The following is a 25,391-nucleotide window of genomic DNA, read 5'->3' on the forward strand; positions in this document are numbered from 1 at the left end:
CCACATGCACAGCTTCAAAGGCTTTAACTTTAAATTATACCTACTTACCCACTGGGAAAATCAAGTCTATACCTAACTGCTGATTCATTTGACAGCCAGGTATACTTTAGTCACTCTATAGCATGATACCAATACTAAATTCTACGGTATTTATTTTTCTCTAAGTTTCTATTGCCTCAGGCATATCTTTTTTTTTCTTTTTTTCTTTTTTTTTTTTTTTTCCTTCTCTGAAAGCTATAAAAATTTATGAGCTACATACTGGGTCAAACATGCTCAAATACTATGATTTAAAATTTAAGTTTCAAGTTAAAGAATTACTAACTTTTCTGTTCAATTTCTATCTTATAAAAGCTCTGGCTCACTAGTGTCATTTTAAGTTTTATTTGAAGTTCTCAATGGGTCTTTCTCATAACCTTCAGGAGGCAAACATGTGCGAGGGCTGTCTCCTGAAGCACAATGAAGATAAAGATCTGAATTCATCCAGAGGAACCGGGTTACTAGTTGGGAATTGCAGAGACAGCCTGAACCCACACAGTGAGCAGCACAGTCTCAGAGCCAGTTTCTTCACAAGTGGACTACTCCCCACCACTTACAGAGCCCACACACTTAGGGGTCCCTGTCTGAAGACACTGAGCAGGGGAGGTAAGGTAGGGTTTGGCCTGAGAGGCTCCTCAAGGCAACACCAACTCTGAGAGTTGCTTCAGTAATAGAAAGAAAAGGTTTTAAATCCTGGGTGTGTCTTCACCCTGTATAACAGCTTAAGAACTAAATAGAGAAAGAACACTGGCCCAAGTGAGCCATCCTGATTTCAGTTTGCTCAGCTATAAAGTAGATGCTAAGATACCCTTGGTCCGAGGACCTACAGACATAGTCCATCTTCTTGTGTCTGCTCCATTTGTCAAAACCTTGTGGAAAAAGTAAAAAGAGAGGGAAGGGCACTTAACACAGGAAGCCCCTATCCAGTGGGGCTGCAGTGATAACTCGGAGCCTGAGTTAGGTGGAGGGTTCTACACAGAACTGCTGAGGCCCAGGGGATTCACAGGCCTCTGCTTTCCACACTCATCATCACCTGGCCCTCAGAACCCAGGAATACAGCACAGAAGATTTGCAGCAAAGCCAAAGTAGTCCAGGAAACACTTGGGATTCACAGTCAATCACTTAAGTCATTCCACAGTCACTATGGACATTGTTTCGACATTATAGCACATGAGTATCTAAAAACATGAGTTATACATTTAAAAATAGTTTCTTTTTATAGTCATGTTTCAGATTTTGAGAGATATACTGTGCCACGACATAATCTCTAGTCATAGTGGTATTCCTAAAATGAATGCTATGGGAAAGTAGTATCTGAAGAAAGAACAGCATCCCAAGAAGAAAAATGGAACCAACTCTGATATCATGTTAGCTGCTTCTATGAGCTAAACCAAAAAAGAATGTGATCATGGGACTTTCAGTTTTTCAAGAGCTTCCTTCATATTTTACTTAATCCTTGTCATCAAAGCATCATCTTCCCACTAAGGAACAAAAACACAACTTTCCTTGATATTAAATCAAAGAATAATTATAGAATAATTAGAGGCCTAGTGCATGAAATTCATGCACAGGGGAAGAGGGGGTGTCCCTCAGCCCAACCTGCACCCTCTCCAATCTGGAACCCCATGAGGAATGTCTGACCACCCATTTAGGCCCGATCCCAGTGGGCCTAAATGGTGGGATCGGGCCTAAATGGGCCATCGGACATCCCTCTCACAATCCAGGACTGCTGGCTCCAAACTGCTCACCTGCCTCTGCCTAATTTCCCCTAACTGCTTTTGCCTGCCAGCCTGATCACCCTCTAACCATTCCCCTGCCAGCCTGATTGACGGCTAACTGCTCCCTGGCCAATCTGATTGCCCCTTACTGACCCCCTGCCATCCTGGTCACTCCTAACTGTCCTCTCTTGCCAGTCTAGTCACTCATAACTGTCCTCCCCTGCAGGCCTGGTCGCCCCCAACTGCCCTTGCCTGCTGGACCAGTCACCCCTAACTGTCCTACCCTGCAGATCTGAGTCCCCCCTAACTGTCTTCCCCTGGAGGCCTGGTCCCCACCCAACTGCCTCCCATGATGGCCTGAGTCCCTCCCAACTATCTTCCCCTGCAGGCCTGCCCCCCCAACTGTCCTCCCCTACAGACCTGGTCCCCCCCCAAAACTGCCTCCAATGCTGGCCTGAGTCCCTCCCAACTGTCTTCCCCTGCAGGCCTGCCCCACCCCCCGCCAACTGCCCTCTCCTGCTGGCCTGGTCCTCCCCAATTGCCATCCCCTACATGCCTGGTCCTCCCCAACCACCTTACCTTGCTGGCTTGATCACCCAGAACTGCCCTCCTATTGCAGGCCTGGTCCCTCCCAACTGTCCTCCTCTATAGGCCTGGTCTCCCTCACCTCCCCCAACAGCACTCTTCTGCAGGCCTGATCCTCCCCAACTGCCTTCCCTTGCTGGCCTGGTCTCCTCCAACTGCCCACAACTGCCCTCCCCTGCAGGCCATCTTGTGGTGGCCATCTTGTATCTTGGAGTAATGGTCAATTTGCATATTATTCTTTTATTAGATAGAATAGTTAACAGTACTAAGATATCTATTAAAATACATGTGAAGTTTTTCTGTGATTCACCGGTGACGTACAAATTTATAGTTCAGTGACAAATAAAAGTAAATTCTAAGATACTATTTTTTTAAATTTAAAATTCTGAATAGAAATATTAAACATGCTTTTATATGAAGCCTTTAAACTAAGAGTTATTTTCTCTGGCACATAACCCCAGAGTGTTCAGGGGGTGCCTATCTAGTTTTCTTTGAAGCAGAGGTGATTAGAAATGCCCAAAGCACACCTGGAATTATTCTGTCCACATCTGTCAGCTCTCCTTTAGAAAAAGCTGATGCCATGGGGACATGGTTCAATTCACCTTGAATTTTTTTAAGGAATCAAAATCTTCCTTTTTTCCTTAGAAATATTTATACCACCTGAGACATTTTTCCTTCATGCTCCCCCTAAAAGAGAAATATGTCACTGGAAGTTTTACTATGAAAAATGATGATAAAGAGTTGCTTATATATTTTAAAATCTTCAGACTGTTATGCACATACATATCTAAAAACATGAGTTACATATATGCAAATAATTCCTTAATATATTTCCATTCCAGATTCTGAGACATCAGCTGTGCCATAGTGTAATCAATTACAATGGTATTCTTAAAATGAATCTGATGGGAAAGTAGATCTGGGCCACAGCAACTTCAGGAAACCAAGTGAGCAAAAAACCTGTTAGAAACTGCTTACAAACACATCAAGATAAAGAAAAATGAAAATGCATGCATTACTTCTAGGTATAACTAAGTAGACTAAAATTTAGAACTGTAAGTGTACAAATGTTCCACAGATCACCTCTGTAAACACAAGGCATTGAAAAAGAAGCTTGGATGAAGGAAATATATATATATTCAATCTCATTCTCAGTCACTCTTTCTCAGCTTGATCTCCCAATCTCTCTTTTTCTCTCTCCATGTCTCTGTCCCTGTCCCTCCTCCAATCTGATCCAACTACTATAATCCCTTCAAAATAGATCCTCACATAAAAACCTCTAAAACATAGATGAAAAACTCTGGGGACGGAGGGCATGTATGCGAGTGGGGGGGATTGGTAAGGTATGTACACATATAATAAAAAAAAAATAATAAAATAAAATAAAACTACTAGTCTCACACACACACTAACACACACACACACACACACACACACACACACAAAATAAAAAATAAAAAAATAAAAAAACCTCTGGCCCTCAGCAGATTCTTGCTAACCAACATCTAAGATGCCATGGATTCAGATCCAATAACAATAACTTCGAAGTTGATGAGGCTGAGGTGGGATTTAGTCATCAAAGGCTTAGCCAAATGGGTAGCCTCTGGATCTTCTTTAGGGACACTGGTGTTGTGACTTGCTTTGAGACTGTTAGCAATCATATCAGCTAATGGGGACCACCCTGGTCACAGACTTGAAAAAGCTCAGCTGTGTTTTCCAATTTAACAGCTTGGAATTAACTTTTAGATACCCAGTCAAGTGCTCCATCAATATGAAAGCATTACAGGTAATCACAGGTGATCTTTCCATTAATATTTAAAATATAATATGTTTCATGACAACACAAAGTGGTAACACCTTTTATAGATCTTGGACGTTTTATTTAGAAACCATGAAGCAAAGGGTTCCTGGAACCTGTCCCTGAATAATTCATTTTCTAGCTTAAGGGTAATTTAAAAGTATTTTTCCAGCCTGTCAATTCTCCATAACTGAGAATATGATAGTGTGAAACAGGCTACTTTTCTTCAGTCGATTATTTTTTTAAATCCCAATGATGGTATATTAAGCCAGTCAACCCATAAAGAAAACGAAACACTGTTACACACATATGCCAATTCACCTGCTCCTATCTGGAGAGAGAGGTGCATTTGTACAAGAGAACCACACAAGCTGCCTGCCCAGCCTCCCCACTTACAGTTAGCCAGCCGGCTCTGCTCGGGCTGCGCGCTGTCCACGGACTGGGTGCTGGAGACGGAGGTCACGCTGGAGCTCCGCACGAAGCCCAGCGCCACCAGCTTGGCTGTGGGCAGGCGTGAGTATCCAGGAGGACGAAGTCCAGACTTCGGTAGACAGGATTTGGCAGCATTCACACTGGAGGCTTTCTTTAAATCTGCTAAAATGAACCCAAACAAAAAATATATATTTCTCAGATGAAAGCAAAACAGACAATACACACAGTGTGAATATTAATCCAATTCTACCATAAATATGCCATGAGTAACCTTGAAGCACATTCACAAACACACCTTCCTGAGAAAACCCCTCACTGTGGGCCAGGAGCTTCAGAGAACTCAAAGAGAAGGAGAGGCAGAAGGTGGATGGGACCAGAACAGACACTAACCCTGTTGTAGGATCATAAAGAAAGATACAAAGTGCTTAAAAGGCTGGATGGAATGAGAATACTTACTGTTGCAAGTTACCCTAGAATTGTGCAGTTGAGATACACCTTAAAATCTGACATAAAATGGGCAAAGGACCCTTGTGGCCACTATTCATCAGTAATTATAACCAGTATGTGTAAGTAGTGAAAACAGGTAAAAAAAAAAAATCATTGTATGAACTTTTTGTTGGTTGTAGGAATGTGGTGGAAAGGGTCCAGACTGTGGTCTGCCAGGTTCGAATCTAGGCTGTACCAGTTACTAGTGGTGTACCTTTAGATCCATTACCTAACACTAAGAACCACAGGTTCCTTCTCCAGAAGGAACTGGGGATCACAAAACTGGCCTTATAGGTTTAGTATAAGTATCCCTGCCTATAATTCAAACTTGACAGGTACTCAAATTAATGTTAGGCTTCTTTTCTTTTCTATTTCTTGCTTTTGTATTAGTACAAACTTCAAAATTAGTTCCCAGACATATGCAAATCTAGCTATTAAAGTAATAAAACATTTATATATATATAAAAGCCTAAGCAACTGAATGACTGGTCAACCGGTTGCTATGACATACACTGACCACCAGGGGAAAGATGCTCAATGCAGGAGCTGCCCCATGTCAGTGTGCTCCCATAGCCAACCTCTCATGGCCAGCCAACCTCCCATGGCCAGCTGGCCAACTGCCCACAGTCCCTCCCCATGGCCCACCAGCCCTCGTGATAGGGCCTGATTGCCAGTCAGGCTAAGGGACACAACCTGTGCACAAATTTGTGCACCAGGCCTCTAGTCATGATATAAATCCATCATCTCAGTACCACTATGTCTGAGCAGTATTCTTATTATCATCATTACCTACAAAAAGCCTCTCTGTACCAGATAGAAACAGAATGTTATCAAGATAAAAATACTCCATGATACAAAATTAAAAAAAAAAAAAGAAAGGGCCAACTCACTTAGTATTCCGTATATAAGAGAGAAATATGCTAATTAACTGGGATGCCATAACAGGTGGACCAGACAGGAGGAGGTTGCACAGGCAGTGTAGGGGGCCGGGTGGCAGGGGCTCTGCACACCTGCGCTGGGGGAGGGCCTGATCAGCAGTGGCAGCAGCTGTTTCAGGGGCCAAAGAGGGAGGCTGGCAAGCAGGCTGAACTGCTAACCTCTGAGAGAGAGAGAGAGAAAGAGACTTGGCTGTCTGGTCACCCTGCTTCTCTCTCTAGGCTAGGGGTGTCGAACTCAATCAGAGAAGGGGCCAAAATCTAAAATCCAGCCTAAATCGCGGGCCGAATGGTTTACTGAACAGTCATAAACTGACAATGTCATAAACTGACAGAGGAGTGCAGTGATGACAGCGCGGTGCGGGCCACATTGCAAGGCCTGGCGGGCTGGATTTGGCCCGCGGGCCTTGTGTTTGACACATGTGCTCTAGGCCTTGCCAGTGGCTGCTGCCACTGCAGATCAACCCCACCACACCCTCTCTGTGAGAGACCATCAGTTTAGCCCACTCAATGCTGCAAACACACCCTGGCATTCAGTAGAGTCTTTGATTGCCTTGATGTTACAACCTGGCTCTTTATATATATAAATATATATATAGACTAGAGGCCTGGTGTATAAAATTCTGTATGGGGGGGGGGGGGTCCCTTCAGTCCAGGCTGCACCCTCTCCAATCCAGGATCCCTCTCACAATCTGGAACTGCTGGCTCTTAACTGGTCACCTGCCTACCTGCCTGATCACCCCAACAGCCTCTGCCTGCTGGCCTTGTCACCCTCACTTCCCCCCCGCCCCTGCTGGCCTGGTCATCCCCACATGCCCCCCTGCAAGTCTGGTTGCCCAACGCAGACTGCTGCTTGGTCTCATTTGGTCATTCCTCACTAACCCCTCTGCCGGCCTGGTTACCCCACACAGCTACTGTTCTTTCGTTTGGTCATTCCTCACTAACCCCCCTGCCAGCCTTGTTGCCCAACACAGCCTGCTGTTTGGTGTTCGGTGTTCCATCCAGTTGTTTAGGCCATGAAGGCCCTTAGATTTTTATATATTAGGATAGATTACTAAAAATATGTATTGCATATTGTAACAGACATAAATGTAATATATAAGAACAATAGCACAAAAGGAAGAATGAATAAATAGAGCTACAAAGGAGTAACATTTCTATAGCTCACTGAAAGTAGTATAAATATTAAATAGATTCTGACAAGTTAAGATGTATCTGGTAAGCCCTAGCACATGTGTCAAACACAAGGCCCGCGGGCCAAATCCAGCCCGCCAGGCCTTGCAATGTGGCCCGCACCGCGCTGTCATCACTGCACTCCGCTGTCAGTTTATGACATTGTCAGTTTATGACTGTTCAGTAAACCATTCGGCCCGCAATTTAGGCTGGATTTTAGATTTTGGCCCCTTCTCTGATTGAGTTCGACACCCCTACGGCCTAGAGTAATAAAAATATAACTAAAAATCACTAAAGGAATTAAAATGCTACACTAAAAAATACCACTTCTCATTACTACTTTCTTTAACACTTGATGCAAAAGAAAGTAGTTAAGAGGAATAAAGAAACAGAAAAGAAATGAGAGGCCAGAAAACAAAAAGTAAAATGGCACTTGTAAATCTAACTTCTAACTCTATCAATAATAACATTAAATGTGAATGTATAAAATGATCCAATCATCAGATGGAGATTGTCAGACTAGATGAAAACAACAAGATAAAAATATAAATCAAATAATTCAAATTTGCAATTAATTTAAAAGTAAAAGGATGGCCGGAACCTGTTTGGCTTAGTGGATAGAGCATCGACCTGCAGACTGAAGGGTCCCAGGTTCAATTCCGGTCAAGGGCATGTACCTTGATATAAGTACATTCTATGATCATGTTTCAGGCACATCCCTAGTGGGGGGTGTGCAGGAGGCAGCTAATAGATGTTTCTCTCTCATCGATGTTTCTAACTCTCTATCCCTCTCTCTTCCTCTCTGTAAAAAATCAATAAAATATATTAAAAATAAATAAATAAATAAATAAATAAATAAATAAAAAATAATAAAATAAAATAAAAGTGGAAGGATGGGAAAAGACACATTGTGGAAAGAAAAGCCATCAGACAGCTGGAGTGGCTATATTCACATTAGACAAAATACATTTTAAAACAAGAAAGAAATAAGAGGGGTATTTTTATCATGGTAAACAAAATATAGCACTTATAAATTACATACTCCTAACAACGTAGCCCCAAAATACACAAAGCAAAAACTTCCAGAATTGCCAGGAGAAATAAACAATTCAAAATAATAGTTGAAGACTTCAATACTCCACTTTTAATAATGGAATGACTAGGCAGAAAATCAGCAAGAATTTAAAAGACTTTAATACTATAAACCAACTATATTTAACAAATATCAATAAAATACTTCATCCAATAGCAGCAAAAAATACAGGATGAAGCAAGTGTAGGTTCATATGAAAAATAATATAATAATTAATAAAAAATAATACAAAAATAAACTGTTTCACATACAACTGCAAACCTCCTTTTACCTCACCCTATACATGTTCCTCAAGTGCATATAAACTTGAGGAACTATAATTTAATCTGATAAAGTATAGATTAAGCTATAAAACAATCATCAGTAAATTTAAAAGGATTGAAATGATATAAGTACATTCTATGATCATAATGGAATGAAATTAGAAATAAAAATCAGGAGGAAATTTGTCAAGCTCACAAATATGTGTAAATTAAGAAACACACTACCAAATAATCAATGGTAATAGAAAAAAAATCACATGGCAATTAAAAAATACTTTTAAGATAAATGAAAATGAATACATGCCTGAGCAATAAGGCAAGAAAATAATATAAAAGATACACATATTGTAACCAAAAGAAAAACTTTATTTGTTAATGACGTTGCTTGTATAAGAAAAGCATATAAAATCTAAAAGCTATCTATATACATAAAAAACCTAAGTGACCAAATGACTAGTTGACCAGTTGCTATGACTCATACTGACCACAAGGGGGAAGATGCTCAAAGCAGGAAGATGCTCAAAGTGTGATTGCTGCTCAGCTGGCTAACCCATCCAAGTGGCCCACCAGCTGGGCAGCAGCCACACATTCCCTTAGTAGCCCTCCAGAGAATGGGCCAGGCACCGATGGACTGGTGTCACTAGTACAATCCTGACAGCACTGCCAGACTCCTGGAAGTTGGCCTCTAGCACCATGGCCACTTCCCCTCCCTAGATGCTCCACAAGGAAGAAACAATACAAAGGCAATCACTAGGTGGCTCCCGACAACCGGTGCAAATGTCAGCAAGGGCATCCCATCATCTGCCTGGAGGGCCAATTGCATCCCACCCCCACCCCACCCTCCTTGGGTGGGCACCAGATGCAGGGCTCATGGCTGGTGAGCACTGCTGTGGTGGCACAAGCCTCTCTCAATTGGGACTGACTGGGCAGTGATCCTGTGGCAGGCATAGGTAGGCCAGGCTGAGCAGTTTGAGCGGTTTGGCAGGCAGGAGCAGCAGGTGGTGTTGGACTGTGGTTTTGGCCCAATCTCCACAGGTCATTCCAAGGGACCCAGCCATGCATGAATTTGTGTATCAGGTCTCTAGTTAGAAATAATAATGAGGCCGAAACCGGTTTGGCTCAATATATAGAACGTCGGCTTGGGGACTGAAGGGTCCCGGGTTCGATTCCGGTCAAGGGCATATACCTTGGTTGCAGGCACATCCTCGGTAGGGGGTGTGCAAGAGGCAGCTGATCGATGACTCTCTCTCATCGATGTTTCTACCTCTCTATCTCTCTCCCTTCCTCTCTGTACAAAATAAATAAAATATATTAAAAAAAAAAAAAGAAATAATAAGCTTAGCAAGCTTACTGGAAAAAGTTCAATATACAAAAGTCAATTGTATTTGGACCCACTTGCAATGGATAGTCTAATGACTGAACCCAATAGCTTAAAAAAAATAATTAGGAACTATAGTCAAGGGTCAGATTCCATTTTGTTTGACTACTATCAAGTCTCAACCCCCTTCTATACTCCCACCCCTTTCCACCATATCTGGGAAAGTTGTTGAGAAAGCCCAGTGCTCCTTCCTTTGACACCTGCAAGAGATTCAAGCTGCATAAGCCACTGCCCACTTTCTGGGAGCCCTATCCCAGCCCCACCTAAATAACAACAACAAAAAGCTGAGCCTGTTTGACATGCCAGACAGACCTCAATCCTATATAATAAAAGGCTAATATGCAAATAGACTGAACAGAGAACGACTGGTCAGTATGATGACCACTGACCAGCAGGGGGCAGATGCTCAATGCAGGAGCTGCCCCCTGGTGGTCAGTGTGGTCTGACTGGGGGAGTGCCACTCAACCAGAAGCTGTTGACCAGGATCATGGCTGATGAACATAATGGTGATAGCGGGAGCCTCTCCTACCCCCGTGGCAGTCAGACATCTGCAAGAGCTCCCAGACTGAGGGATACCCGACAGAGGGCACAGGCCAGGCTGAGGGACGCCTCCTCCCCACAATGCACAAATTTCATGCACCAGGCCTCTAGTTATGTAATAAATGGTAATAAATGTCCTCTTGCTTTGTTCATGGTTTAATTGGTCTTTACAAACTGAATTTTGGGTGGGTCCACCCTACTTCTTCAGGGTTACTACAACAATAGGTGCTGTGATCAGGATACTGAGACAGTGACCACCCATGGGGTCCTTTGCTTGTTGACTGGCAACTGCCCTCTGAGTTGCTGCTTGCCGGCGAGCTCCTGCTCTGAGCTGTACTGCTCATGCTGTGAGCCCTCCAGAGCCTTTGTAATGGAATTCCATGATCTACGCTGGAAATTTCAATAATTAATTGGATTTTAAGAACTGAATATGGGATTCAGGTGGGGCTATTTCAGAGTGGCCTTGGGTCATGTACTTTATAGGTTGGACCTATATGTGCATTTTAGAATGGAGTTGAGACTAATCCTGAGCTCAGGGGAAAGACTACTGGTGTTAAACACAGGTTCACTGTGTGGTCACTCATGGAAAAGCAGTCACTAGGGGAAAAAAGAGAATAAAAAAGGAACCATGTGAAGCGCTGAGGCCTGCAATAAAGAGCAGATGGCTCAGCAGTCCCCTTACATTCCTCTGTTGCCGCTGCTGTCTACATCTCTGTCACAATAAAAATGCTGATCCACAGAGTTATAGAGAAAACTCCATGGCATCTCTGTGGCACTGCAAAGGAGTTAATTCAAACCTTCTTATACCCAGAGTCCTTAAATCCTATAAAGCAACCACTGCCATAGGGAAGGCCTCCAAACCTGATGGATACTGATTTGCAGCTCTCTGAGAAATTTTATAAAATATCGAAGGCCCGGTGCAAGGATTTATGCACTGGTGGGGTCCCACAGCCTGGCCTGCACCCTCTTGAGGTCAGGTTTTGGCCTGATCCTCGCAGGCCTGGCCCAAGGAATGAAATAGTGCGCAAAGTGGCAGGCAGCCTGGGAGGAGCCCGAGCCCTGGCCAGGTGCTGCTCTGCTCCCGCTCATCCTGGCACACTGTGCCTGCTGCTACTGCTGCCATTCACTCTCACTCGGTAGCACAGCACAGAGGCGGGAGAGGCTCATGCCCCTGCAGCTATGCTTGCCAGCCATAAGCCAAGCTTCTGGTGCTCAACAGTCAGCTGACCGGTGCTCCCGCTGTGGGAGCTCAGACTACCAGGAGCAGCTCCTACGTTGAGCTTCTGCACCCTGGTAATGAGTGTATGTCATAGCAACCAGTCAAATGGTTGACGGTCGACCGGATGATTGGTCATTTAGGGTTTCATATATATAGGTAAGCATAGTACAGAGAACCCCCAGTAAATACAACAAACGCTTAAAAAGAAAGAGGGGGTAGAAGGAAGGGGAAATAGAGAGAGAGGAAAAAACCTGGGTATAGCAGAATAAACCACAAACTAAAACAGATGTCCACAGCTGGACCTAATTTTGGAACTGGAAATCCAAAATTTACTAAAAGAATTTATACAACAAATAAGAAAGGGGCACTAACTGACTGTTGTACCTCTACAACACAGCTTCCGAACTAATGCTAACATCTGCTTAACAGCACCAATTAGCAAACTTTCATGGCCTTAATCAATACTGAGGTTTAAGTTATTCCTGGTATCTAATTAAATTTAAACAATGTATCCCCTATAATATTCTAAAATCTTAGGAAAATTACTGAACAAAAAATAGAGGATACACATATGCTTCACTTCAAACACAGAATTATCATCTTGCCTAAATTTCCCAGTTATAGCACATAGCACCCATGGCCCTAAAATATCCCAGAGTGAACATGAGCACTCAATTATGAATAAATTTAATTAAATAAAATTTGTAACACCTACAAATTGGCTTGACAAAATGGGACTCCAGGGACCATACCTCCAATTAAAGTAGTTATTATGGCCCAATGTAAATTTAAAGCAAAACCTGAAAAGATTGAAACTCATTATACAAGCCCACTGCTTCTCCATTTAACAATCTATTTGACCTGTTTTTAAACCTGAAATGACACTTCACAGTGGATTATGCAACCTTGAGGCTATGGTGCTACTCATTAAGCCCTCCAACACAGTATTATTGAAATTACTGACTCCATTAAATCAAAAACTGGAAAATAGTTTTGCTGTTATAGATCTGGATAACATGTTCTGTTCAGTTGCAATTTCAATAGCCTCTCAGCCACAGTTTTTTCTTTTACTTCCAAAGGGACACAATAAACCTTTACATGGTGGCTACCCATGGGGTTCCTCAGAGCTTTGCCATCACACAGTCTTTTCAGGCTAGATCTTAACTGTATCCAACTTTCTCCAGGAGCTCAGGTCTACTGTGACACTGATGGCATCCTCCTCTGCAGACATTCATTTGACACTCACTCAGGAAATACAAATATGTAGTGCAAGGATCTGCCATCTTAAATTCCTAAAAATGATTGGGTAAACTGTGGGGTACTCCATTCCTGACACTGTCAAGAAATAGCTAATGACAGTATCAGCCCCCATAATGTTAAAAGAAGCCCAAGATCTTTGGGTCTCTTTTGGTTTCAGGAAGCCAAATGCATTCTGATATATTGAATATTTCAATATTCTTCATTTGAAAATTTTACTTAAAGTCCATTTATGCTGTTACTTGCAATTCAGTTCTCCTTTACCAGGGTCCACTCCAACAAATGGCTCTAGAATCTGTCCAAATTACAATGAACAAGCACTTCCATTAGAGCCCTCAGAGATTCCCTCACTTAGCAACTGAGGGCTCTAATGGAAGTGATTGTACCTCCTGAAGTTTCTAGACCACTTACAATGACTATAATTTGCTCATGGGTTTTAATGCAAGAACTGCCCTTCTTGGCCCTTCACACTACAGCATTAGAGTGGCAACTGCTGGACATATGCTGGTCTCCCCTGAAAAGAGAAGTTCTCATTGGCCCTGACCATTTGACACCCAGTGCAGCTACCGTGTTTCCCCGAAAATAAGACATCCTCCAAAAATAAGACCTACTTACAGGTTTCCTTCTGAGTGAAATATAAGGCATCCCCCGAAAATAAGGCCCCCTAGGCTAAACATGAGAGATTTGGTCCACTGATTCTGAAAGAAATGGAGTCACAAGAAATTCACCAGGAAATTCAGGAATTGGATTGTTATGATGATGTTTCAGAAGATGATGACATGATTGTCATTGAATAAATGAGTAAATTTTTGATACTTTAGGATTCACAGTTTGTCTAGTTTGTGTTGACAACTACCGTACTACCATACCGTATACAGGTAATAAATTACCTTTATTTTTATTTAACAATAAATGTGTACCGTATTCTTCTTCATTGAAAAATAAGACATCCCCTGAAAATAAGACATCCTCTGAAAATAAGACCTAGCGCATCTTTGGGAGCAAAAATTAATATAAGACACAGTCTTATTTTCGGGGAAATAGGGTAGCAAGGTTTTCTTGCTATAGGATGGAGCCAAACTAGGGCCTCTGGCATATCCCACCTACAAGAGTGGGTAGCCTCCCTGTCCTCAGTCCATTGCCTGATCTCACATTGCTGAAGATCACTCTGCTCCCAGACCCCTTTGCTCCTTGGGAAGTCTCTTGGGTCAACCGATGAACAGCAATGGGAGTTTTACAGATGAAAGCATGGCCATCACATGTAACAGAGCTTGTTGGAGAGCCACTTCTATTCATCTTTTAACCAAAATACTCTTGAGAAAAGATGGGATCAAGAGTCAGAACAATTAGACAAACTTCAGGAAGTCATCCCATTTGTATACTTTTACTCTCTGAGCCATTGCCAGGCTGTCTGGTCTCTGCTCAATATTGCCTCTTTTGTGGTAAAAAAAAAAAACAAAAAACACAAAATACCAAAAATTCTGGAACTTTTGTGTCATAGTCAGCCTGAATAAAAATCAAGCTCACACATGTTTCCATACCTCTTATAGCCACAATATGTGACCTCACCAAAAACAGTCCATGTCCACTTTTGGAGTTTCACCCATTTCTGAGAGTGAAAAAGGCAAGCATTTGGCCTATCAGAACACACAGGCTCTTGAACAAGGTGTTTGATGGAACTTTCACCTTCCTTTTACTGGCCTCAGGCCTCATAGAGCACCATCCTGTCTTACTAAACAAGTTCAAAGTCAATTAAATGATATAGAGCACATTTTTGTCAGTCAAATATCAGGGCTTTCCCTCTTCCCAGATCTAGGAAAGCCCAGCGTTCCTTCTTTTGGAAACCATGGGAAAGTTTAAACACACAAACACCTACCTGAGTCTGAAACATGCACCTACCCACACCCTGATCACAATAAACTCCAAGTGAATCTCCTTTCCCTGCTCTCTCCAGGCCATTGTGCACTTGCTTAGGAGGGTGGCCCTGCCCTCCCCAGAGAGCTCAATTGTGTAAGCAATAATTTTCAGACTCTCTTGAGGTGTATTTGGCATCAACAACTTCCAGTAGGAAGGTGAGGCACTTGAGGTTTTCCATTCCATCATTGAAGTAGCTATGCAGTCACCTCATTCATGAAGTTCCAATAATGTGAAAGCCAAGAGAGTTTTTAAACAATTTTATTAACCTTACTAGTAGTCCAGTGCATGAAATTTGTTCATGGAGGGGGTTCCCTCAGCACAGCCTGGACCCTCTCCAACTGGGGACCCCTTAGGGGATCAGGCCTAAACTGGCAGTGAGACATCCCTCTCACAATTTGGGATCATTGACTCCTAACTGCTCACCTGCCTGCCTGCCTGATTGCTCCTGCCTGCCTGCCTGCCTGATTGTCCCTAACCTCTCAACCTGCCTGCCTGATCACCCCTAACTGCCTCTGCCTGCCTGCCTGCCTGCCTGATCACCCCTAATTGGCCTCCCCTGCTGGCCTGATCTCGATCTCAACTGCCCTCCCCTGCAGGCCTGGTTGCTCGCAACTGTCCCTCCCCTGCAGGCCTGGTTGCCCTCAACTGTCCTCCCCTGCGAATCTGATCTTGCCCACTGTGGCCCTTCTGGCCAGATCTCATCCCCAACTGCCCTCCTCTGCCAGCCAATTTGGTTCTGATTGGTCATTTTTTATTCCAATCAGCATCAAAAGCTTCGCCCCCTAGGCAGCCATTGGCTCCTCACAGTTCACCCTGATTTGGTTCTGATAGGTCAGTTTCTATGCTAGTCAGCATCTCTGGGCCTATCTCCAGACCTGATTGGAGAGGCAGGGATGATCAGTACCCTCCACGGAGGCTTAGAGAGACAAAGGCGCAGCTGCTGGTAAAGCCCAGAGAGAAAGAGAGAGGCAATAGTTGATCAACAGCTGCCACGGAGGCTGTGGATAAGACCTTACTTCTCTCTCTCTGGGCCTGATCCACAATCCCCTCAGCAGTCAGTGCTGGGTCACCACGGTAACGCAGCACTGATACAGGACTGATTTCTGGTGTTCGGTTGAGCCTTCTGTCAGTTGTTACAAACCCTGGATTTTTATATCTTAGGATACCAAAGTGTCTGGAAGTATGAATTGCATTGCTTCTAGACCACAAAGCTACTTCATAAAAACACTGCTCTGTAATATTTCACCTTACTATTAATCAAATTACCTCAATATTTTCCTAATACTAAATGGACATTCAACCAATTTTGGTATGGGTTTATCCATATCTCCAAGGTGGTTCAGTTAGTAGTATAAAACTTGTTCTCTAAAACTACAAAACATTGCTGATAAGAATCAGAATACACAAGTAAGTGTCCATAGATTAGAATACTTGATATTGATAAGAAGACAATACTTCCCAAACTGATGGACAGATGCAATGCAATCCTTATCAAAACCCTAGCTGGCTTCTTTGCAGAAACTGACAAGCTGATATTAATTTCATAGCACACAGAATAGCCAAAATAATCTTGTAAAACAAGAAGAAAGTTAGAGGGCTTACATGTTCCAATTTCAAAACTTAGTTTAAAGCTACAGTAATCAAGCCAGTGTAGAACGAATACAAACTTAGACATATAGCTTAATATAACAGAATTGAGATTCCAGAAATAAACCAAACATTTACAGTCAACTGAATTTCAACAAGGCTGCCAAGACCATCCAATGGGGAAAAACCAGTCTTTTCCCAAATTGGTGCAAGGACAGCTGGATACACATATGTATAAGAAGGATGTTAGAGTACTATCTCGTATTATTTTAAAAACAATTCAAAATGGATTGAAAGCCTCAGTGTAGGTGCTAAAATGATAAAACTCTTAGAGGAAACCACAGGTGTAAATATTCGCAACTTCAGATTAGACAATGATTTATTATATGTGACATAAAAAGCATAAGCAACACAAGACAAAATAATTGAACTTCATAAAAATTAAAATCCTTTATGCTTCAAAGGATGCTAACAAGAATGTGGGGAGAAAAGAAGAGTGTAAGAATGGGAGAAAATATTTTCAAATTATATATCTGATATCTTTTTAGTATAAAAAATCTACACAAATAAAAGAGAAAAATGCAAAATGACCATCCCTCTGCTATGCCCACCAGCCAATCAGAGCGAGTATACAAATTAACCCAACAAAGATGAAGATTAATTTGCATACACAGGCATGGAGCGAAGACTGAGGACAGCGTAGAAGGAAGCCAAGCACTGCAGAAAGGAGCGAAGCTGTGGAGAAGGGAGGGAAGTGAGGCAGTGAAGATGGGAGGGAGGGAGGCAGCAGGCTTCACTCCCTTCTTTGCTTTGTTCTGGCTGCAGGAAGCTCTATCTTGCAAGAATCTTCCTGCAATGGGCCTCTAGTGTATAAATAACTGCATAACTCAGTAATGGAAAGAAAGTAACCAAATTTTTAAATGGGCAAAGAATTTCAATAGACATTTCTCCAAAGAAAATATACAGATAGCTAATAAGTATATGGCAAGATACATAACATCATTACCCATCAGAAAATGCAAATCAAGATCACAATAATATACACTTCACATTCACTAGAGTAGCTATGATAAAAAAATAAAAAGACAGACATTAACAAGTGTGGATATAGGTATGGAGAGAATAGAACTCTCATACACTGCTAGTGGGAATGTAAGATGGTGCAGCCCCCTTGGAAAACAGTCTAGTAGTTCCTCCAAAAGTTAAACAGAGAGAACAATTTTACTTCTACATGTGACATGAAAGAATTTCTCTACTTGTAGTGGCATTATTCATAATAAAAGGTGGAAACAGTGCAAATACATATGAACTGGGGGGGGGTGGATAAGCAAAATTTGGAATGCCGATTCATTGGAATATTTTTCAGCCACATAAAGGAAAGAAGTATGGACACATGCTACCATATGGATAAACCCTGAAAACATTAAGCATGTGAAAGAGGACAGACACAAAAGGTCACATATTCTATGACTCCATTATTTGAAATGTCCCAAATAGGAAAATTATAGAGACAGAAAGCAGATTAGTGGTTGCCAGGGACTGGGATTTGGGAGAAATGAGGAGTGCCTGAAAACAGCTACAGGGTTTCTTTATTCATGGAGTCATGAAAATGTTCTAAAATTGATTGTAGTTATGGTTGCAAATTTTGTGAATACACTAAAACAATTGAACTATGTCTTCCAAAAGGATTATTGTATGTAGTATATGAATTATATCTCAATAAAGGTATTATATTAAAACAAAAGTTTAAGAGCATAAACAATCCTTGCATTCAGTTCAGTAACAGGCTTACATTTCCTGAAGCAGTAGCTGTTTTCCCAAATCTCTCTCAGAAACTTGGCTTTAAAAGGGACAGAAAGCAGGTCTGTCAGTGTGAGCCCTCCACCAAACCCCTCAAACAGGCATGTGGAAGAAATGCTTCTGCAGCACATCAAAGACACTTCCAAACACATATAACCATAGTGGAGAAAGTAAATAAAATATCTTCAAAAATTAATAAACATTTATAAAACTTCTAAAATAAAATATTCAAATCCTACACAAAGAAGTTGTCTCTTATTTTTATATGACAAGATCTTACAAAAGAAAAAGATAAAAGAGATTTTGTTTCTATTGAATGCTTTAAAAATGTGTTGATTTTTTGAAGTACAATAATACTTTTTCTTTTGAAAGATAAATCTTTTGAAGATTGCAGGTCTTAACGTTTCAAACCTGAAGAATTTTATTTGTTCTTTTTTTTCTTTTGTTATTGACAGTCATCCTATCTAATAAAAGAGTAATATGCAGATTGGCCATCACTCCAACACACAAGATGGCTGCCCCCATGTGGTCAAAGATCCTGCCCCCATGTGGACACAAGATAGCCACCACAAGATGGCCACCACAAGATGGCCAGCAGAAAAGGGCAGTTGAGAGGCACCAGGCCTGCAAGGGAGGGCAGTTGAGAAGGACCAGGCCTGCAGGGGAGAGCAGTCAGGGGTGACCAGGCTGGCAGAGGAGGGAAGTTGGGGGCAAATAGTCTGGCAGGGGATCAGTTAGACATCAGTCAGGCTGGCAGGGGAATGGTTAGGTGGTGATCAGGCTGGCAGGCAGAAGTGGTTAGGGGCAATCAGGGAGGCAGGCAGGCAAGCAGTTGGGATCCAACAGTCCTGGATTGTAAGAGGGATGTCCAACTGTCCGTTTACAGATCAGGACTGGGATCGGGCCAAAAAGGGAAGTCGGGCATCCCTCAAGAGGTCCCAGATTGGAGAGGGTGCAGGCTGGGCTGAGGACACCTCCCGTGCCCTCGTGCACAAATTTCTTGCACTGGGCCTCTAGTTTAAATATAATTCTATAGAAAAACAATCACTGAGAGGAGAAAGAAGATGGCTGCCAATGGGGAGGCAGACTGCAAGATAGTATGTGAATGAGAAAACAAAGGGAGAGTGTGTTAGTGAGTTGAGGGACAGCTATACTTCAGGAGACTGAGGGAGACTGCTGGGTGGGGCTCCCCTGACGGGGCAGACCCCTCTGCTGCTGGGTTCCCTCCCAGAGTAATGGGCTTAGACACAGAGACTGCACCATCTTGAAGGGGAAACTGGATGTTATCAGAAACCTGAAAAACCCCAGGAATCTACAACTATAGCACCCACTGAACAGCTGAGATCTCGAGAACACAGTTCCAACAAGTGATGCAAGCACGTAGATTCATAGGAGCTCTACACTCCCTCATAGAAAGGTCAGATTTTGCCTGGGATAAGGTGAGGTCTGTGGTCCTGGCAGGAGAGAGAAACACAAGCACTTCAGGAGCTGGAGAACCTGGGGAGTCTGTGCCTAGAAAAAGCCATGGCTGTTGGGACTGGCATAACCTGTGAATGTGGAAGGGGGTCCACAGAGCTTCTAACAGAAGGGAACTCTAAAAAGCAACCCATTTTGATCCAGGCGTAAAAAGACAGTCTAAAAATTTTAAGTGTGCTGGCTGCTTAGATCCAAGGTGGAAAAAAAAAAGAAAGAAAAGAAAAGAAAAGAAAAGAAAAGAAAAGAAAAGAAAAGAAAAGAAAAGAAAAGAAAAGAAAAGAAAAGAAAAGAAAAGAAAAGAAAAGAAAAGAAAAGAAAAAAGACTGCACAAAGTTCACACATTTACTCTGGCTCTTTTATTTTTATTTTTTCCCTTTAAATCCTTGCTTCTGATTACTAAGCCCAATACATAGAATCACCCAATTGGGGACACTCATAGAAACTGCAGGGGAAAGTTGTTTTTGTGGAACCTGGGGATTAGAGCGGGAAATAATCAGAGAACCAGCTCTGGGGCAACCCACTCCCACAAACCAGTATTAAGTGTCAGAGGGAAAACAAAATCTAAACACTAGCTAGAGAGGACCTATAGATTCAGAGGTCAATCCAGAAACACTGCCACACAGAGGTTGAATTACAAATTGACTCTTGTGTAAGCACAAATAAAGGAATATAAGAAATAAAGACGTACTGCCTGCTTAAAAATTAGGACTTGGTTTACAACACTGCAGGGCAGTAGAATGCAGGGAACTTCAATACTGTCCTGACTAGGAAACAGACATCCAAACAGAACAGTAGTGGAAGTAAATGACATTCACTACTGGACATTTTTATTTTTTTGATCTTTTACTTAAGAAACTAATTTTTTTCTTTTTTCCTCACTTCATTTTATCTTTTTAATAATTCCCCCATTAGACTAGCTACTGAATTCTCAATAGAAGGGAATGGAATGAAATATACAAAGTCATGCAAAAGAAGGGTCTGAATCCAAGAATACTGTATACAGAAAGGCTATCAATCAAAATTGAGGGTGAAATCAGAAGCTTCACAGACAAAAGGGGACTAAGGGAGTTTATTTTTTATTTGCACCAAACCATAAATGCAAGAAATGCTAAAGGATCTGCTGTGAAAAATAAATAAATAAATAAATAAATAATAAATAAATAAATATATATGTGTGTGTGTGTGTGTGTGTGTGTGTATATATATATGTGTGTGTGTGTGTATATATATATATATATATATATATATATATATATATATATATATATATGAAGTGAAGAAGGAACACAGGGGTAAAGAATAAAAATGGTGACAAAAAGTACCTATCAATAATAACTTTGAATGTAAATGGATTAAATGCCCCAATCAAAAGACATAGGGTAACAAATTGGATAAGAAAACAAGACCCACATATCTGCTGTCTACAAGAAACCTACCTCAGAAAAAAAGACACACACAGACTGAGAGTGAAGGGATGGAAAAAAAGGCTTTCCAGGTGAATGGAAATGGAAAAAAAAAAAAAAAAAAAAAAGCTGGAATAGCAATACTTATATCTGACAAATTAGATCTCAAAATGAAGGACATAAAAAAAGATAAAGAAGGTCACTTCATAATACTAAAAGGAGCAATCCAACAAGAAGAAATAACTCTGGCAAATATATACGCACTCAATACAGGATCACCCAAAAACATTAAAAACAAACAAACAAACAAACAAAAACAACAACAACAACAAAAAAAAACCCACAAAAAACTCCCTCCTGGAGGATATCAAGGGAGAGATTAACAGCAATACAATCATAGTAGGAGACTTTAATACCCCACTATCACCATTGGACAAATCCTATAAACAAAAAATCAGCAAAGAAATATCAATCCTAAATGACTCACTAGACCAGATGGAATTAATTGACATCTTCAGAATATTTCACCCCAAAGCCACAGAATATACATTCTTCTCAAGTGCACATTTTTAAAGATAGACCATATATTGTGTCACAGGCAAAATCTATTCAAATTCAAGAAGATAGAAATCATATCAGGCATCTTCTCAGATCACAGAGGCATAAAAGTGGAAATCATCTATAATGAAAACAATCCATAAAAATCAAATACATGGATGCTAAATAGCATGCTATTAAGCAAGGACTGTATTACCAGAGAGATCAAGGAAGAAATAAAAATACATTATGGCAATAAATGAAAACACAACAATCCAAAATCTATGGGACACAGCAAAATCAGCCTTGAGGAGAAAGTTCATAGCTCTACAAGCCTACTTCAAAAAAACAAGAAACAATGGTAATAAATTACCTAATTCTACAACTCAAAGAGTTAGAAAGAGAGCAACAAGAAAAGCCCAGTGTAAACAGAAGGAAGGAAGTTATAAAGATCAGAGTGGAGATGAATGACATAGAGATAAAAAAAAATAAATACAAAAGATCAACAAAACCAAGAGTTGGTTCTTTGAAAGGATAAACAAGATTGACGAACCTCTAGCTAGGCCCAACAAAAAACAAAAAGAGAAGACCCAAATAAACAAAATCAGAAATGAAAGAGGTGAAATAACAACAGACCCCACAGAAATACAAAGGATTGTTACAAAATACTATGAAAAACTCTATTCCAACAAACTGGACAACCTGGAGGAAATGGACACATTCCTAGAAAAATACAACCTTCCAAAATTCAATCAGGAAGAATCTAAACATCTCAATAGGCCAATAACTATGGAAGAAATGGAATCAGTCATCAAAAAGCTTCCAGCAAACAAAAGCCTGGGGCCAGATGGGTTCAATGGGGAGTTTTACCAGACATTCAAGGAAGAACTAAAACCTATCCTTCTCAGACTATTCCAGAAAACTCAAGAAGTAGGAACACTTGAAGCCAGCTTCATCCTAATACCAAAATGAGATAAAGACAACACAATAAAAGAGAATTACAGGCCAATATACCTAATAAACATAGATGCCAAAATCCTCAACATAATTCTAGCAAATTGGATCCAGCAGTACATAAGAAAGATCATACACCATGATCAAGTAGGATTTATCCCAGGGATGCAAGGGTGGTACAATATCCACAAATCAATAAATGTGATATATCACATAAATAAATTGAGAGATAAAAATCACATAGTAATATGAATTGATGCAGAAAAAGCATTTGACAAAATCCAATACCCTTTCTTGATAAAAACTCTCAGCAAGGTGGAAATAGAAGGATGATACCTCAACATAATAAAATCCATATATGATAAACCCACAGCCAATATCATAAACAATGCACAAAAACTAAAACTATTTTCCCTAAGAACAGGAAGAAGACAGGGATGCCCATTCTCACCACTCCTGTTCAACATAGTACTGGAAGTATTATCCATTCCAATTAGACAAGAAGAAGAAATAAAAGGCATCCAAATTGGAAAAGAAGAAGTAAAACTGTCCTTATTTGCAGATAACCTGATATTGTACATAAAAATCCTGAAAGAGGGCCAAAACCGGTTTGGCTCAGCGGTTGAGAGTCAGTCTGTGGACTGAAAGGTCCCAGGTTCGATTCCAGTCAAGGGCATGTACATTGGTTGCGAGCACATCCCCAGCAAGAGGCAGCTGGTCGCTGGTCGATGTTTCTCTCTCATCAACGTTTCTAGCTCTCTATCTCTCTCCCTTCCTCTCTGTAAAAAAATCAATAAAATATTTTTAAAAAAATCCTGAAAGAGTCAATCCCAAAACTATTATACTTAATAAATGAATTCAGCAATGTAGCTGGATACAAAATAAATGCCAAGAAATCTATGGCAATTCTATACAGCAATAATGAACTTACAGAAAGAGAGACTAAAAAGCAATCCATTTACCATTTCACCAAAAAAATTAAGATACCTAGGAATAAAATTTGCTAAGGAGGTAAAAGAGGTATACTCAGAAAACTACAGGACACTGAAAAAAGAGATAGAGGAAGACATAAACAGATGGAAGAACATACCATGTTCATAGATCGGTAGATTCAACATCATTAAAATGTCCATACTACCAAAAACAATCTATAGATTCAATGCACTCTCCATTGAAATACTAATGGCATATTTCACAGACCTGAAAGAACTCTCCAAAAACTCATCTGGAATAATAATATTATTCCAGCAATCCTGAGAAAGAAGAACAAAGTAGGTGGGATCTCAATACCAGATTTCAAGCTTTATTATAAATCCAATGCTCTCAAAACAGCCTGGTACTGGCATAAGAGTAGACATATAGACCAATGGAATAGAATAGAGAACCCAGATATCAACCCAAACCACTATGCCCGATTAATATTTGACAAAGGAGGCATGAACATACAATGGAGTCAAGACAGTCTCTTCAATAAATGGTGTGGGAAAATTGGACAGATACATGCCAAAAAATGAAACTAGATCAGCAAGTTACACCATACACAAAAATAAACTCAAATGGATACATGACTTAAACATAAGATGAGAAAACATAAAAATACTAGAGGAATCCACAGGCAGATAAATCTCAGACATATACCAAAACAATTTCTTCACTGATACCGCTCCTAGGACAATGGAAACTAAAGAGAAAATAAACAAATGAGACTACATCAAGATAAAAAGCTTTTGCAGAGCAAAAGAAACCATCAACAAGTATGGGAGAACATATCTGCAAATGTTATCACTGATAAAGGTTTAATCTCCAAGATCTACAGGGAACTTATACAACTTAATAAAAGGAAGATAAACGATCCAATAAAAAAAATGGGCAATGGGCCTAAATAGAATCTTTTTCTAAAGAAGACTGAAGGAAGGCCAAGAGACACATGAAAACATGCTCAAAGTCACTAATTATCTGAGAGATTCAAATCAAAACAACAATGTGGTACCTACTCACACCTGTCAGAATGGCAATCATCAACAAATCAACTAACAACAAGTGCTAGTGAGGATGTAAAGAAAAAGGAACCCTCATGCATTGCTGGTGGGAATGCAGACTGGTGCAGCCACTGTGGAGAACAGTATGGAGTTTCTTCAAAAAACTAAAAATGGAACTCCCATCGGACCCAGTCATCACACTTCTAAGAATATATTCCAAGAAACTAGAAACACCAATCAGAAAGGATATATGCACCCATATGTTCATAGCAGCACAATTCACCATAGCTAAGATTTGGAAACAGCCTAAATGCCCATCAGCAGATGAATGGATTAGAAAATTATGATACATCTACACAATGAAATACTATGCTGCAGTAACAAAGAAGGAATTCTTACCATTTGCAGCAGCATGGATGGACCTGGAGAGCATTATGTTAAGTGAAATAAGCCAGGCAATGAAAGAAAAATACCACATGATCTCACTCATTTATGGAAAATAAAGAGCATTATAAACTGATGAACAAAAAGATAGATACAGAGGCAGTAAAACACTGAACATCCTGTCAAATTACAGTGGGAAGGCTGGGGAGTGTTGGGGAGGGGGGAAAGAGATCAACCAAAGGACTTGTATGCATGCATATAAGCACAAACAATGGACACAAGATACTGGGCGGGGGGGAGGGGGAGGGGGGGAGAGCAGCGGGTGGGATAAGGACATGCAACAAGGGGTAGGGGAGGCTGGAGGAAGGTCAATGGAGAAAAAAGGAGATATATGTACTACTATATGTAATACTTTAAACAATAAAAAAGATAAATAAATAC

The 25,391-nt window shown here is 40.9% G+C and overlaps 1 protein-coding gene across 5 annotated transcripts in view; it reads right to left on the minus strand.

Moving 5' to 3' along the window:
* The window catches only part of MTUS2 (microtubule associated scaffold protein 2), a 480,281-nt gene that overhangs the window by 253,448 nt on the left and 201,442 nt on the right, over window positions 1-25,391 (minus strand). For 4 of the 5 annotated variants that reach the window (XM_084878667.1, XM_084878666.1, XM_084878668.1 and 1 more), the window contains one exon: window positions 4,534-4,731. In XM_084878667.1, coding sequence (XP_084734793.1) covers window positions 4,534-4,731 — 198 coding nt within the window. The remainder of the gene's footprint in view (window positions 1-4,533; window positions 4,732-25,391) is intronic. The other variant, XM_084878669.1, reaches the window with a different exon arrangement.

This window comes from Pipistrellus hanaki (genome assembly GCF_964339955.1).
Source record: "Pipistrellus hanaki genome assembly, chromosome: 3".
NCBI classification, from domain to species: Eukaryota; Metazoa; Chordata; class Mammalia; order Chiroptera; family Vespertilionidae; genus Pipistrellus; species Pipistrellus hanaki.